Consider the following 16,812-nt stretch of genomic DNA (forward strand, 5'->3'; position numbering starts at 1 on the left):
TTTCTTGTGGTTTTTGTATGGGTTATGAATGTGAAAACGTGTAGCGTGATTTTTTTTTGGGTTTAGGTTAAGGACTGAAATTTTTCTGTTGTGCAGCATAGTGAATTATGCGTTGTATTTCATTGAATTCAAGGAGAAGAGGTTAATTGTTACTTTTGCCATTGATTTGCTTGTATTTGTAAATGATCATATTTAAACTCATTAAATTTATGTTGAGCGAACTACGCAGTCGAACGGCTTTCTTTATCCGAACGCTCCTGTCTCAGGTCTCATCACCCCTAAACTTCCCCTCCTACCCTTTCCCAAAATCCCATTCCCTCGCCCCAGGTGCACGGAATAACCCCGCTACACCTCCGCCCCCCCCCTTTTGCCCTCCAATCTCCCCCTCCCCGAATGTGCCCCGCACGGTGGGGTTACAATATATATATGTTTATATATACATATTTCTTTAAATTATATTGCATAATATTAAAAAAACCCAATTGTTCCTTCTTTATTTATAAATATTGTGTATTGTCTTATTCTCTGTATTTTATATTGTTTCACACTTTTTCTAACATAGCCCTGAAGATGATTTAAGAAAATAAATCGAAACGTTGGCTGCTAACTTTTGTATAAATGACGTATACTCCAGGAAATACCATATTATATCTTTTCCATTAGTTATTTTCATTAAGATTCAGTAACGATCATAAATTACATAGGATATGATTATCTTCTGGCAAATATTTGAAGTAAATTCTGTTTGAGTTCTCAGTCCGGCTACTGTGTTCCATCATCTTTGCAGGCATTGCTATGAAAGACTTTATATTCTTCATCAGGACCATATTCTTCATACTGGGTATGAAGTGCTATGTTCATATAGTATGTCTCTCTTCTTTTATGCCGACAGGAGCAAGGTTCCAACCGGAAAACGACAGGAGAAACATCTTCCATTATCGGAGGAGTAAAGAGAGCAACCTTATTATCCACATTGATTGTTTTCCTACTAGAGACGTTTCATCATTTCTCAACGTGTGTGAAGTATTGGTTCCCTTGCGTGAATTCCCAAAAATGGCACGCAAAAACCTGTACCTTCACCTCATTTAGCTTTCGTGTCCCTTTCTCCGCCGTATTGAAAGTTATGCAAAGGATCATTGACACAGAGAAAAGATTTTCTTAGTTTTAACCCTAAAAAATAGTCGCGCCAAAATCGTAAAAAAATATAGTGTGGAAAGAGCAAAGATAATAATTTAAATTGAAAAGTCAGCAGAGAAGAAGAGAGACATTTATAAGCACGGCACCATTTCCCCGATAGTGGGAGATACTTCTTAAGCCTCTCCGGTTGAAAACTTACCCCTATTGCAGGTAAAGATGAACTATGCCCTTCTCCACAGTCGGAGAACGTTCCCAGTGGGTGGGGTGAATAAGAGTGGGATGAGGAAAGAAGTATGGTCAGCATAACGAGGGGTGAAGGGGCAGGAAAAAGAAGGGTGGGGAAAGGGCCTTCAGCTCTGCCTCAGTCTACGTTTGAGGGGCATATTTTTTTACAATGCACTGAAGCTCAGTCACCTTAGGGAGGGAGTGAATAAGAAATGCTGGGGAAGGAGGGGTTTGGGATGAATAAGGTGGGTGTCAGCAAGATCAGCAGAAGGCCGCAGGAGGGAGTAAACAAAGACTTTGGAAAGAAAGATCTCTCCGCATGGGAGAACAGGGAGGCGCGCTGAGAAGAAAGTTCATGGTTAGAGTTAGAAGTGAGTCTTCATTACGAGTAGCCTTGAAAATAAGTTGGTGGTAAATAGAGCCCAATACTTAAGATATTTAAGTTGTTTATTCAGGAAGGCTAATGTATACACGAAAAGATATTACCCAGAAAAATCCGTTATTTTTTTGCTTTTTGCCCTTCTCCATCGCCGCTTCCACCATGGTTTCTCACTTGCATAAATGGGAATTAAATTGGGGATCTAAATCGTTAGCCAGATCAAAATATCTTAATGTTTGGAGGGCAGCGTATACTTCTTTTTTATTAGGTGAAATTACTTCCTCACTTTCATCTTCGTCATCGCTGCTATTGTGAATAGTCCTGGCCGCTGCTTCATCCGACGTAGGTACCGGTGTCGCATTGTCGCAAGCCTGGATATCATCGTCTAGGGCAATATAATCATTTGATGTTGCGCGCTGTGCTCTTCCTGCTATTTCCAAGTATTTTTCAAAATCATCTTTCAAGCCTCTAATCTCCTCTGCGATTTCATTCGCTGCAGCTTCCTGAAGGTATAACGTAAAGAATCAACCATAGCTGTGATATTATATAATTACTAGTAGGCTCGTTGTATCAATTACCAACCTCGAGAACATCCTCATGATGCACTATCAAAGGGAATCCGGCCCATTTCCAGCAATTTGCGATTGTAGTGGAGGAAATCAAGTACATCTTAGAACCGTGTTTCTACGATGAAAACTGACAATTTTATTAACTTGGCCATTTTAGCAAAGTTAACAAAATCGTTATTTCTCATCGCAGAAACACGGTTCAGAGACGTACTTGAATGCCTGATTGGCAGGAGTGCGATGCAGACAATTATTTTTTGATGATGGCATTGATTGATAGATTATCAAAATGCAGGCAGAGCGGTTACTTTTGGGGAGGGAGGCCCCCGCTCGAAGGGTCGAGGAGAGGGGCCAGCGAGGGTGAGCTCGTCGAGGAAAGGGTCCTGGATTAGGGACCCTTCGTAGTGCTTCGGCGAAAAGTAGTCAAGTAGTCTTCGAAGTACGTTCACAGCAGCCTGCCTGCCAATTGGTGTCAGCGGACCTCTTTAAACACAGCATTGGAAGTAATTACACTATCCTCTGTTAAACGCACATGATGACTCATACTTACGTATCAACAGGAGACATGAATGTGGAATCAGCCGCAATTTTGATAAAAGTTATTTAAAGAATGCGAGATATTGTTGCAAATGAACTAATGTATCAGTTTGTGTGCCGTTAAGGTCAGGGATATTTACCGTTTTTTTATTATATAAAAACCAATTTTAGGAAACAATAGCAATATTTAGGAAGTTTTTAATAATTTTAACTTAACCCAGTTTAATTCATTCCTCATTTCATATCTTAAAATAATGCTTGATGGGTTTTGTTGGGTTGGGCAGAATAGTACACAACCCTGATGTACTGCAGGAATAGTTCTTGGGTTTAATGATATTTGTTGACATTGAGTAGCATCATTCAATGACAACTAAATTTGGAGAGCCCTTCAAAACAGGGTCTTTTCTGTGATCCACTTCCTCTGCTCATCCCAGCAGCTCTCACTCAGGTGACGTTTGTGAATCAAAGTGTGTCAAATGCCCCCCTCCAATTTGAATCCCCCTAACAACACGACTGTGAATATGGGCCTAAGTTTGTGTGCTTTGCACATAGAGGCCTTATTCCATTGAATGGAGATGGTGGTTGATATGAAGGTCACCTGATCTTGGGAGCGCTGTTGTCTGGTGGCATGCTCTCCGAATTCATTCCCTGGTGATTCTTTCCAATGGTTGCTCTGGGAAACTCCACTCATCACCATTCAGGAGCAGTGAATGAATGAATAAACGATGCTTTCTGGAAAAATGTTTTCTAACTGCCTTTAGCAGAGTATTCATTGTAAGTTACTCCACTATTTTAATTTGCTGTCATATATAAATATACAGTGGAACCTCGTTAAAGCGAGTACGGGCTATAGCGACACCCCCGCTATTACGAGAGATAGCCGATGCACCGTCAATTGACCCTATAATATGCGTGTTAAAGAATTCGTTTTTACGAGACCCTTTCGGTGTTGGCTCTCGCCATAGCGAGGGTTTTACCGACGGAAGACTTTCATGAAGACTCCTTAACCTCTGTAATTGCTAGCGATCTGTTAGAAATGAAGTTAATGGAGTGCTCAGTCTCAAATTTATGTGGTAAACTGTCGTTCGATAAATATAATGATGACGAAACAATGCTTTGCATGATTTTTATTCAGTGCGGCGCTTATAAATTGTTTGAATAGTTAGTCGTTATTTGAGTAATGAAATTTAGTGACGCAAAAAAACATCGCCTTTCGTCTGGATTTATGCTTACGTTTATCGGATAGATGGTTATCCGTCGCCGCACCACTCCTGTTCCTGTATATCTGTTCGCAACAGGTATATTGGCTATTACTTGCTCCACTTCCGGTAAAGCGACAATTCGCTATAGCGAGTGTTTATTAGTGCACCGTGGGGTGTCGTTATATCGAGGTTTCACTGTATATAAATATCTTACGTGCATACTTACTGCCACAGATTCACTGTTTTGATGTCATCATGAATTCAATGCAAAGTGTGTCCATTGCATGGCCTGCCTCTCATCAGTGTATTTTAGTTGTCAACAAGTGCATCTGCAAGAATTTGTTTTTCCCTGTGTTCAATGTTGTGATTTGTTTGCTGTGCAGGGACCAGAGCTGTTCAGCAAGTGGGTTGGGGAGTCGGAGAGGGCAGTACGTGATGTGTTTCGTCGGGCTCGTCAGGTGGCACCTGCCATTGTTTTCTTTGATGAGCTGGATGCATTGGGGGGGGAGCGGGGGTCATCGAGCCGTGAGGGAGGTTCCTCGGTGCAGGAGAGAGTGCTGGCACAGCTGCTCACCGAGATGGATGGTGTCACGCCCCTTACTCATGTCACCATTGTGGCTGCCACAAATCGCCCTGACCGCATCGATAAGGTAAAGATCATTACATATTAAGTCAAAAATTACTGAGGAACTTGCAAGGTTTTTCTGTAGCCATTTTAACCCATGCACCTTATTGATAATTCATATTCTGCCCTTTGAATGGACCAAATGTAGGAGTTTATATGTTTTTCACTCACTCCAATCTCAATACAAGGTCATTGGCTATTAGTGAATGATGATATGCAAAAAAAAAATTGTGGTTAGCTAGGGAAATTGTACATATGAGTCAATGTAAAAGGGAGTTATATCTTCTAGCCAAAAACACTGACAGTGATATACATAAGACTACGTACAAAAACTTTTGTAAATATTTTAAAGAAACCGTGGAAAAAGCGAAGTCAACTTCAAATGATAAACTTCTTGCCTGTGCGAAAAATATTACAAGAACCACGTGGCAGATAATAAAAAGGAGACAAATAATAATAGTCAAGTAAAAAATATACAGCTATTAGTGAATGATGATATGCAAGTAAACCCAAATATCATAGCAAACACCCTAAATCGCTACTTTATTGAGGCTCCAAAAAATTCTGTCTCGTGTATTAAAAATGGAAATTTAAGAAATAGTCCTAATACTACGGTACTACATTCACTTTACCTTTTTCCTGTCACAGGGAAAGAAATAATTCAAATTGGTCAATCCATTGGAAATAAGAACTCTGCAGGAATTGATGGTGTACCAGACAGAATAATTAAACTCTCCATTCCTTATATATGCAAAATCCTCGTCTATCTCATTAATCTTTCCTTAAGTGAGGGTAGCTTTCCCAAAAGATTGAAGGTAAGCAAGGTAATTCCATTGCAAAAAAAAGGAAATTTAAAGGATATAACAAATTTCAGGCCTATAAGCTTGCTATCAGGCTTCTCAAAAGTTTTTGAAAAAGTAATGCAAAAACGTGTTGTAAATTTCTTGGATAAAAATTCAGTTCTCACTAAACAACAACATGATTTCAGAAAAAACAAATCTACTTCCACAGCTCTTCATGAACTTATTACCAACGTTTTAAGTGCAATGGACATTGGTAAATCATCCTTGGGTGTTTTCTTAGACCTTTCTACAGCATTTGATGTAGTAAATCATAATCTATTATTGCAAAAACTAATTAAATATGGAATTACAGGTAATACAAATAAATGGTTCCATTCTTATCTCAAAGGAAGGTCCCGAATGGTTGTAATCCCCCATCTTGACAATTTCACAAATTACAGAGCTGAATTCAAGTCAGATGAAAGGGCAATTGAAATGGGTGTTCCGCAAGGTTCCATTCTTGGGCCTCTATTATTCCTTTTATATATTAATGACCTACCTGAGAGTATCCCAGAAGCAAAAACTATAATATTTGCAGATGATACAAATGTTCTCATCGAATCCAATAAAAAATCTGATCTACCTAAGAAAGTTTGTTCCACAATGAAATGTTTAGAAGACTGGTGTCAAAATAACATGATGGCCATTAACGTTCAAAAAACAGTCGTGTTAATTTTGGCAGAGATCTAACACCTCCAGTAAAATTATGCGGAAATGATTTAAAATTTGTTGAAAACCTCAATTTTCTTGGAGTAAACATTGAATCAACAATGAAATGGTCTATGCATATAGAAACCCTTACCTCTAACCTAAATAAAACTCTTTTTCAATTAAGATATCTAAAAACAAGTACCAGTATTGATATTCGAAAATGCCTCTATTATGCAAATTTTCAGTCACATCTGTCATATGGAATTATTTTCTGGGGTGGCTCACATCAATCTCATAAAATTTTTAAATTACAAAAACAGGCAATTAGGGCTATTCTCAACCTACCCTATAGGGAGTCATGCAGGGCACATTTTCAATCCTTACAAATTATGCCTCTTACTGCCTTGTATGTATTTAATTTAATAATGTATGTCAAAAAAAATCTGAATTCATTCGATCTAAACTGTGAAATACACCAAATAAACACCCGACAAAAACATAATATACATATTGAACCGAGGTCATCTAAACTTGCTAGTATATCATAAAGGGGCCAAACTTTTTAACTTACTACCACCAGATATTAAAGCAATCCAAAATAGCAACTCATTCAAGCACAAATTAAAAACGCTTATATATCAAAATTCAATTTATTCACTAGATGAGTTCTACGACTTGTGTAAAAAATATGTTAACAAAAAGAACTCGACACCTTACAAGCCATAACATGTATATATGTCATCTGTCTTTTATGTTTTTATCTCATGTGTTGTTTGTCCACTATATGACGATTTCTATGTTACATATGTAACCCAACGGAAATAAAATTATTATTATTATTATTATTATTATTGGATACTTCAGAAAGGTCCTGTCAAAACCTGAGTGCAACTACTGTGTCACCTGCAGGGAGCTATTGGCAGTGGCTAAAGCTGTTGGACATTCTCTATGGGAGACACTTTTTACTCAGAACTGATCTTGCACAGAACTGAACTGATGTGGTTTCTTTGTTTTGAAACTCCAGAAGGGGAAGTAGCACACTGGATGACTTTGAATGAATTCATCAAGAAGGAGCCAGTCATTCAGAGAAATGCTGATGCCCTTTCAAGAAGACCTTGTGTGGAAATCTGCAAGCACTGCTCTCATCATGACAACAAGAAGGTATCTTGAGAAGAACTACTGTGGCCAGTGGCACAACGAGGGGGGGAGGGGGTTTTGGGGGATAAAACCAGAGCTCAGGGAAATTTTTAAAAGTTTAATCCATTTTATTTAATTGGATTGATATTACTAATATAATAGTGTAAGGATAATACATGGTGAAACAAAACTCAGTACTATTCCACAAACTTTTATTTTAACAGTCTACTAGTTTCGACGTTTATACCGTCATTATCAAGACTAACAGCAATAGTGTACAACGTCCATCCTTATATACCCAACAATAGGGAAGTGCACTTATTTTTTTTTATTACTGAATTTGAAAGTTTAGCCTAAAAAAGAAACATTAGTATAGTCACTTTTATTTCCTGCATCTGGGATATGCACTTTAAAACGATTTGAAAGTCGGAAAATTTCATGTTGCGCTGAAACACAGTGCCTCCATCTTGATTGAGATGTGTCGTCACAAGGCAGTAGTCATAACAAACGATTTTTGTTAAAGTTAATCTTTATTTGTTGAAATTAGTACATTTATAGGTGAATCAGATATAAAGGTACACGGCAGGTCACGTGGCGTAATTTGTACTCCACTGGTGACGGGTTCATCTTGCTGATCTAAAAAATTAGCTACAATACCTCGAACTTTGAAAACTCGCAATAGAGGCAGTCAAAGTACATTGTAGGAATACACGAGACCATTCTAGCCCAGAATGTACGTACAATGTTGAAATCCTTGGTTTTCAAAGATTGACGTATTTTATACGCAAGCGCACCCGGTCCAGGGTTATCCACTTTTATTTCATCCTATTTGTTAATTGAAATAATATTTCGGAATGGTTCTTTTAGCACTGCTACCGAGGTAAACTGGTAGGTACTGAGTACAAGGTACTGAGGTAGGTACTGAGTAAGTAAACTCCCTTTGGAGTAATGTGAATTACAAGTGTTCGAGATATATGGCATTTTATATTCGCTTTGTGTTCTTATTAATTATGCCTGTACGCATATTGTTGCTTGCCGCGAGCCTTTAATCGTATGTGCTCTTGCAAGTGTGGTTTTCATTTTTAATGTGGAAGTTGGTCAGTATAAGCAAAGAAAAAATTAAAATTTTAGCGCACACCAACCCTTGCAGTCATCGTATCTCTGCGTTTGTAATGACACTGCTAAAATACCTAAACGACATTATGTTGATAAAAAAATTGTCTCATGTCAATGATTGCTGCAATCATAATTAATGATTAACTTGACGCCGTATGATCACAATGAAGACAACCAAAAAATAATGCCATGACGTAGTCTTGAACCACGGTCCTTCGGGTGACATCTTTCCTTGAAAACGTGCACGCTACCACTACCCTAGCCGACCCATTGAGTAACGGAGGATATTTTGGATTTATATATATGACTTGTGAAAAGTAACGCATGAAAATTAATTAATTACAGCCTAACTAACGCCCTAATTGAAAAAGATTGAGCAAGGTACGTGGTCTCCCCTTGTTAGCCTTTTTATGTCTCGCATTTCTATGGAGCGTTGAACCTGTCCTCCTTTTTCAAAAATTCAGTGACCATAAATACGTCAAACTTTGGTATACCATTTATAAATCGTTGGAATTTTCCTTCTCCCAACCAAGATTATCTTTTCTTGAAGCCATCCTGGACAGCGAACCATTGCAACAAACAGCCAGCACGGAAATAAGGCTAACATCCCATGATTCTAGTTGCGAAGGGCAAATGTTCCGGCCGGCGTGAATACTTTCGCAACGAATAAGCCTTGCAGCAAACGTCTGAAATAGATTTATTTGTTTGACTCAGTTCTTGCAAAAACGTTTTGGCGTGATAAACGGCATTGTGCCAAAATATACCCAGCGAAAAATAAATACCATCATCTATTTATTGAAGATTCAATGTGCTATTCGTACTACTCTTTCCAAACTTGAAGTTGACACGTAAATGAATATTAATATATTACGCAATGATGAAGTCATTTACTCAAAAGAGAAGCAGCCACATATATATTCTGAACTCGCTTAGCTCGCTGGGGGGGCTCTGCCCCCCCTAGGCCCCCCTGAAAAAGGCCTCCGGCCTGTTATGCTCACTGTGGGAGGTCTTACACTTTTTGTTTGCTACTTGTTACTTAAGGATCGTTTACTTTAAAGCTGGCTATCTTAGGTATAAGCAATATTTCCACTTTCACGTAAATCGAGCGCATGGTACGTAGGCTACAATATGAATGTAAATATTTATAAAGAGAAACGTTTTTCTGAGGGGCTAAAAAAGTAAAATAAATTTGTACGAGTTTCTCTAACTTATTCAATTCAAATACAAAAAACGTTGAGACCACGTTCCACTGTAACACCCAATGCATACGTAATATCATAACATAACGACTTAACGTATTACAATGAAAAACACGTTTATTAATTATTTTCCACAAAACTCAACCAAATTCTTATATCATATACGAATAAGATGTAACAGCTGTTCCCCGCTTCGTAAGCGAATTACGTAGGGACTGAATATCAATATCTAGAAACAAATCCGCCTTAGCATGAATTGGGGCTAGTATGACGAATTTTATCGAAATATTATTGATCCTGATCGCGAATGATTTCACTTCAGAAATACCTCTATTTAAAGTTTTAATGAATCGGGATACACAAATATCTCAGCTTTAATATCCAACGCAATGCGCAATAAATCTGGTGAGTAACGGATCACAGCCTTTGGTGTACAAGACATTGTGAATGTCAAGATTTCGATAATTTTCACAGTTGAATAACTTAGTCACTCAAGGAAACGTGATTTTCGCAAGACAAATAATTGAATAAGAAATACCTTTATTTGCACTTATGTTCCATATTGTATTATTCACTGCCTATTCACTCCTGCAGCTCACGGATAAAATTGTACATTAAAAAGGAAATTAACGGAAAAAAGAACGTAAACAAAAATAAAAAGTTATCACCATCACAAAACACGATAATAAAATCATTTTTACCAACCTATATTATGTAAGACTTGTTTAAAAGTCTTTCTACTACAATCGTGTATCGCCAACAAGATACGAACTATAGTCAACAGCACGAATCATATTTCTAATATGGCATTTAGAGCACTTGTTAACTTTGAAATTAATAATCACCACACTCTCGATGTAATATACCAAAAACAACAACTAATTTCTTACCTTACATTTCTCCGCTTTTGATTTGAATGCGCTTTGATTTAAACAGATGTTTGTTCTTGCGGAAAGAAGACGCAAAGAAATAGACACTTCAATTATTACTTTCTTAATTTCCTACCTTATATTTATCAGTTTTTCGTTTCATTTCCTTTATCTTCTTTCCCAATATAGCTCCTCTTGTTTGCATAAACAAATATGTTGCTATGAATGTTCGTTTGTATGACTGCCGCGCCGCCATTGGAATTTGGTGGCCATTTTTTGAACTAATCCCCATACACTCAATTTTATATGAATAGACAGATAAATAATTGGAAATTTAGAGTTTTCATAATTTTTCCTGGGGTTTCAGACAATTTTAGAGGGGGTCTTCATAAGACTTTTTGCCGCATCTCGTCTCGTTCACCCCAAACATTTGTATACGTGAATGAATGAGTGGTCGTAAGTGGTCTTTATAGTAGATAGATATATTTTATGACAGCAAAAAATGGATACCCTCAAATTCTGTAATTTTTCTAAGCAATAATAGTGGTAGAACTAAACGGCGTAGAAGCTGCCTTCTGCTACTGCCTTGTGACGTCACGGCCAATATTCAAGATGGACACCCGTTTTAGCGGCCTTTGAATTTTTCCATATTTCGGACGGTCATCTCGAATCAAGTATTCACTATTAGGATTTAAAATGTGGTTTTACGACATTATGTTATTCTGAACTCTAATTTTAAAAATGTGTTTGGTGCATTTGAAGCACTAGTGTACTTCCCTATAGGGTGAGGGAAGGAGGGGGGAACTAAAAGAGGAGGAGAGGGGGATTGGGCATTGTTGGTTGAATTTGAAGGGTCAAAACACAAAGTATAAAAGCTGGGGGGAGGGAGGCAGATAGGAGGTCAGGTGGTAACGAGGTTAAATGGAATGGGAAGAAGAGGATTGTCAAGAAATAAGTCAGATTTTAAAACAGTAGATAAAAAAATTAGATCATTTGAATACAGTCATATCATTTAAAATTTTGGTGTTACGTGCAAGAGTGCATTTGGTGATTTCTAAAATTTCTAAAATATCTAGTTTTACACTTTTGTCATGTACATGTAAAATTTTAATATTGAAATCACTGTTGTGGCCGGATTCGGACAGGTGCTTAGAAAAATGGGACGGAAACCGGGCGTGTTGGTCGTCCTCGACGAGCTCCCTGCCATCCCGAAACCACTTGTGCCTCTCAAATGTCGAGGAATGGCTAATGGTATTCTCCTTGTAGGCCTGCGTAAGCATTGTTGCCGATTTTCCAAGTTTGTAGCAAAACTTGATGGCGTACCGCTGCTCTAAATTTTGCTCCATCGCAACTGACGACGAGGCGTCAAAACAGGAGGTCACGAAAACAGTAGTCCACACTCAACTAATGCACGCAGGCGACTGCCGCACGTCCACACTTGTTCCCAAGGCTCCCCCCACAACATCTAGTCTTGCAGACCCCCCTCAATCTTTCCGCCCGTGCGGAAAAAAAAACAGTCCTACTACTTCTGGATACCACCATGTATTCAAGAGACTAGAAAAAGTCTGGGAGAGATTCTGCTGGCCAAATTTGAAAGAGGACGTCAGGGAATGGTGTAGGAAGTGTACAGTGTGTTCAGCAGCAAATGGTCCACTGAAAAAGAGAAGAGCACCAATGAAGACCTACAATGTTCGGCCACCTTTTGAGTGTGTGGCTATTGATATAGCTGGACCTGTCCCTGTGACCAAGGCTTGCAGCCATGTGCTATTTCAGTGGCTGAGTCAAAGCACATGCCCTTCCAAACTAAGAGGTGACTACAGAGTCCGATGTGTTGGTGAAACAATTCTTCAGTCGCTTTGGTGTTCCATTGGAGCTCTGATCAGGGAAGAAACTTTGAGTCAGAAGTGTGTGAGTGAGTTGATGGGCATCAGGAAAACCAGGACAACACCACTTCATCCAAAGTCTGATAGCACGGTTGAGTAGATGAACTGAACCCTGGGTAGATACCTGACAAAAATGGTTTCAGGGACAGGAATTGATTCACAGTAGACGTGCAGAATTGCACATACTATTTATCAGTACTTGACCGTATAGCTAGAATACTGCCATACCACGATGATGTTTTTCCATGAATACTTTGATCCAATGTAATTTCAAAAAGACCTATCAATACAACCATTATGCATCTCCTACATTACCTGTGTGGTGATGTTCTTTGTACATTTACAATCGGAAAAGCCGATTTATTCTCAGTGAGGAGAATTGCTACAAATAATCCTTGTCAGTTTATATCTGCTTCAGTTCTGCATTGTACTCTGATACATTAGTTCATTTGGAGAGTAAAAGTTTCCTCTCATGAGTGAAATCTTCCTAGCTAAAATTTTATATGAAAAATAAGATCAATTACATTAATTCCGCTTAAAATAAGAGATTAGATTTAGATTTATTAGTCTCAATTTTTATTTTTTACAAATTTATTGGTCACAATGCCTAAAATTATGTAAAGCATTTATTCTTTATTCTTATAAAAGTTTTATTATGTGTTTTAATTATGCTTCATAAAAGTTACAAATTGGCCAAGAAAGCCTTGGCCCTCAGCATGTGTGTCAGACAAAATAGGCTGGCACTAAAACCGTTAAAACTCTTAAATTTAATGGTAGTGGTTGCACCTTATCTTATAAGTACCGAAAATGCATGTGTTTTGGAAAAACCATTTGGCATTAACTTTGTTTTACAATTAAGTTCATATGACTCAAATGGAGAGAGGTCGTTGGCTAAGGTCGCACGCATAACGACCAACTCGGGAACAAAAGGCAAGGTGGTAGCCTTTCACTCATCTCTCAGAACTGCCTATCTCAATCTGGAGTTTCAACCATAGGACATTGTGAATGGTTGTCAATATTTTAGAATGTCTATTTGTGACAAAGGATTGCCATATCCAATACCAAAGCTACTGCTAGGCTGTTAGAAGCATGGTCGTGTATAAATTTGTGGTTTGGAGTATGTACTACTAGAATTGCAATGGATTTTTTTTACCTTCGTAAATACTATAGATGTGCGAATAGTGTCCACGAATACATGAATATGTACCTCGAATACTAGAAAGTTTTCGATATTCCATATATCGAATGATTATGCTAAAGGGTCTATCTCGAATATGTACCTCGAATACTTTGAATTTCGCGTCATACACAGTAGCACACAAGTCGTTGGTAGTTGACTCGGAAAAATGTAGAGAACTCTAGTCTTTTAGTGCATGGAGCGCCATTTTAGGCAAGTTGACGAACTACATCAAATTCGCGGATTAGAGCGGTGAAAAGAGTTCGATGTGGGGAACCGAAATTGATCAGATAAAATAATCCGAAAATCCCTGGTTTCCCCCATTAGGAGAACCTCAGTGCCGTGTGACTACGTAGCATAATTCCCAAAATCCGCTACCCCCTCCATCCATCAGCCTTCGGCCCCTCCTCCGAAATCAAACAAAAGGCCAGAGCTTGCGCAGGGTTCGTATTACGAAGACCATAAATCAAAAGCTTCAAAATAAAACATCAAGTTACAGGAGGATGATAGAATCGTGTTTTACCCTTCCCTCTTTCTCCCCCACTGACCTTTTTCTGCCTGCCTGCCTCGAAGTTCCCCAATTCTGGAGGTCAACTGCTGCATGAGTCATCTACTAGCCCAAAAGGTGTGTAACAATGACTTTCGGCAATTGATAATACACCTTTATTGAATTGAAATATTAGTAATGTGCGCGTAACTTAAAAAAGAATAAGACCAAACACGATGTATTTCTGACTTTATTTAAGCATTTTACGCAAGGAAATAAATGTCAAAATACAATGGAGGCTTAGCATTCTGGCGAAACTCGATATCGTCGCAGCTGAGCTTCTCGGAAGTTGATACGGTATTTTTTTCTGAAAACATGTACATATCAAATTACAATTCATGAGTTATGCTATAAATCTCTATCGTCACAGTCACAGATGAAGGGATATTTTCTCAGGATATTTGGTTTCTCCCTGATAGCAATTCGAATTCATTTGCTTATCTCGTGAGAACTTCAAAGATGGACTGAAAATAAATGAAGAAGAAGAAAATCTGGTGGAGAAGCACGTGTATTTTGCAAAATGCCTTGGATTTTCTGCTAGCACTTGACAGTAGGAGTGGGGAGGGGTAAAGCGAGCTACCTACGTTGAAAATAATAAGTTGGATGAAGCGGAGTATCAGATGGGTGTGCCGTTGAAATGGTGTTTGGTAGATAAGAAAGTATACATTAGACAGAAATCCATCGTAGCAGTGTAAATGCCGAGACGGCATGCAATCATTTTTTCGCAAGGTGGTGTGTCACCTTAGGATATTTGAAAGAGATGTTAGTTGAATCAACTATATGCCCAAATTGTTACCATAAAATAAAATATTCCATTAATCAGCTAAATTCCTGTTTGAATCCTTTAAAGGAAATCACATTTACTCCCCAAAATCCTGGGTTTCTTGCTGCATGGTCAACCCAATCAAACATTCCCGCATTCATTGTTTTTTTTCGTCCATCCCCTTGAAAAACGATAGATCGAGGTTCCACTGTATACCTTTTTATTTTTACATTCATCAAGGGAAATTGAAGAAGAAACGTACGTTTAATATAGTTTGCGCAATTCTAGAATTCGAGGTATTCGAATATTCGAGCAATGATTTAATATTCGAATTCGATATTCCAGTTTGAGGAATGTGCTATTGGACCCATCTCTAGTAAACACCCATTTTCAATTCTGAGCCTTGGGATTGAATAGAGGAATTGATTTGCCTCGTCACACTAATTTTAAAAAGAATTTTCTACTAAAAGTAACATTTATGCATTATTAGTAATGAAGAAAAATATCTAAAAAGTAAATAAATGAATGAAAACTAGTGAATTGCATATCTTTTTATCAGGCTCTGCATAGTCCAATTGTTTGGTTTATTGCAGGGTAAGTTATGACTTATGTATGTATCATTGGGAAGGTGTGTTTAATCGTTGCAGGCACTGCTGCGCCCTGGACGTCTTGACCAGATAGTGTACGTGCCACTGCCGGATGAGGCAACCCGCCGCGACATCCTCACGTTCCACTTCAACAAGTGCAGATTTGCACCTGAGGTTTGCCTGGAGAGCGTGGTGCGGCGCACGCAGGGCTACTCAGGAGCAGAGGTGAGAGATGTGTTCACTGCTGCAGTGGTTGCTTAGCCGTGACGGACGTGTACATACCAGAGGGATCGGAGATATAGGCACCATGAATATAGGAAATTAAAACTAGAATCAATTATCAACTACAGTAGAACCTCGGTTATACGACCCTCAGTTATACGATGACCTCACTTATACGCCGATTTTTTTTGATCCGGTTAATAACCCTTGTGAACCCATGTATTTCCTACCTCAGTTATGAAACTCTTCACTTGTACGACGACTTCGGTTACGAAACATATTTTCCAGTCCAATGAGATTATATACCTAACTTACACGACTTGTCAGAGAACTGCTCTATGAGAAGATTGCGGTATGCGCACCGATTTTAGTCATAGGAGCGGGGGTAGTATGTGCTCATTACATACATAAGACAATGAAGAATAATAAGTTTTAATAATGAGCGATGCTGTTTATTAGATATTACCGTATAAGGGTGTGTAAGAGGCGCACCCCTATTTTGAGCTACGAAGAAAAAATTTTGCTGCATTTTTTTATACTATCGCGCGGTGTTGCAGACGTACGCCTGGAATTTCGACAGTTATCAAACTTTCCTTTTGGAAGGAAATTTTGAAAAGAACTGCGGCGGTAATAGCGGCATAAGAGGGAGTAGAAAGAGTTCCGATCCTCTCTTCGCATATGCTGTAGCTCTACGACGCTTGTCCTCTTCACGAACAATTTTGTTAAAATGCTCTCGCAGGAGTATTGCAATAGAATTGCAGCCGTGGAAAATTTTAAGGCAAAACACTACAGGCACATAGCTTGAACCTTCCCAAGAGCTTGGACAACAATCGGGGCAATCTCAGCGCCGTAGGATAATAACCATGTCGTAGATTTAATGGAGCCACACTCAGCCCTCCATCAGCCAATGCCTCTGCCATTTTTTTCCTTTCCGAGACCCCACAGGAAAATAGGAAAATATCAAGGGAACAATGGAAATGTGTTTCATCCCTACCCCGTCTCCACAACTGACCTTGATCGATCTCCCAGTTTCTGGAGGCCAAATGCTAGGTGAGTCATCTACTGAGCCCGAAGATATCTCGATAGCTTGCAATAATTGTATGACACGCACAAGGTTCAAAAAAAGAAAGATCTAACGCGGCGCATAT

At 38.7% G+C, this 16,812-nt stretch overlaps 1 protein-coding gene across 1 annotated transcript in view; it reads left to right on the forward strand.

Annotated features, from left to right (window-relative positions):
* LOC124157017 (ATPase family protein 2 homolog) overlaps positions 1-16,812 on the forward strand; it is a 119,528-nt gene that overhangs the window by 75,736 nt on the left and 26,980 nt on the right. Inside the window, exons 7-8 of the mRNA XM_046531481.1 lie at positions 4,430-4,696; positions 15,503-15,667. Of these exons, the coding sequence (XP_046387437.1) occupies positions 4,430-4,696; positions 15,503-15,667 (432 nt within the window). The remainder of the gene's footprint in view (positions 1-4,429; positions 4,697-15,502; positions 15,668-16,812) is intronic.

This window comes from Ischnura elegans, chromosome 4, assembly GCF_921293095.1.
Source record: "Ischnura elegans chromosome 4, ioIscEleg1.1, whole genome shotgun sequence".
Lineage (NCBI taxonomy): Eukaryota > Metazoa > Arthropoda > Insecta > Odonata > Coenagrionidae > Ischnura > Ischnura elegans.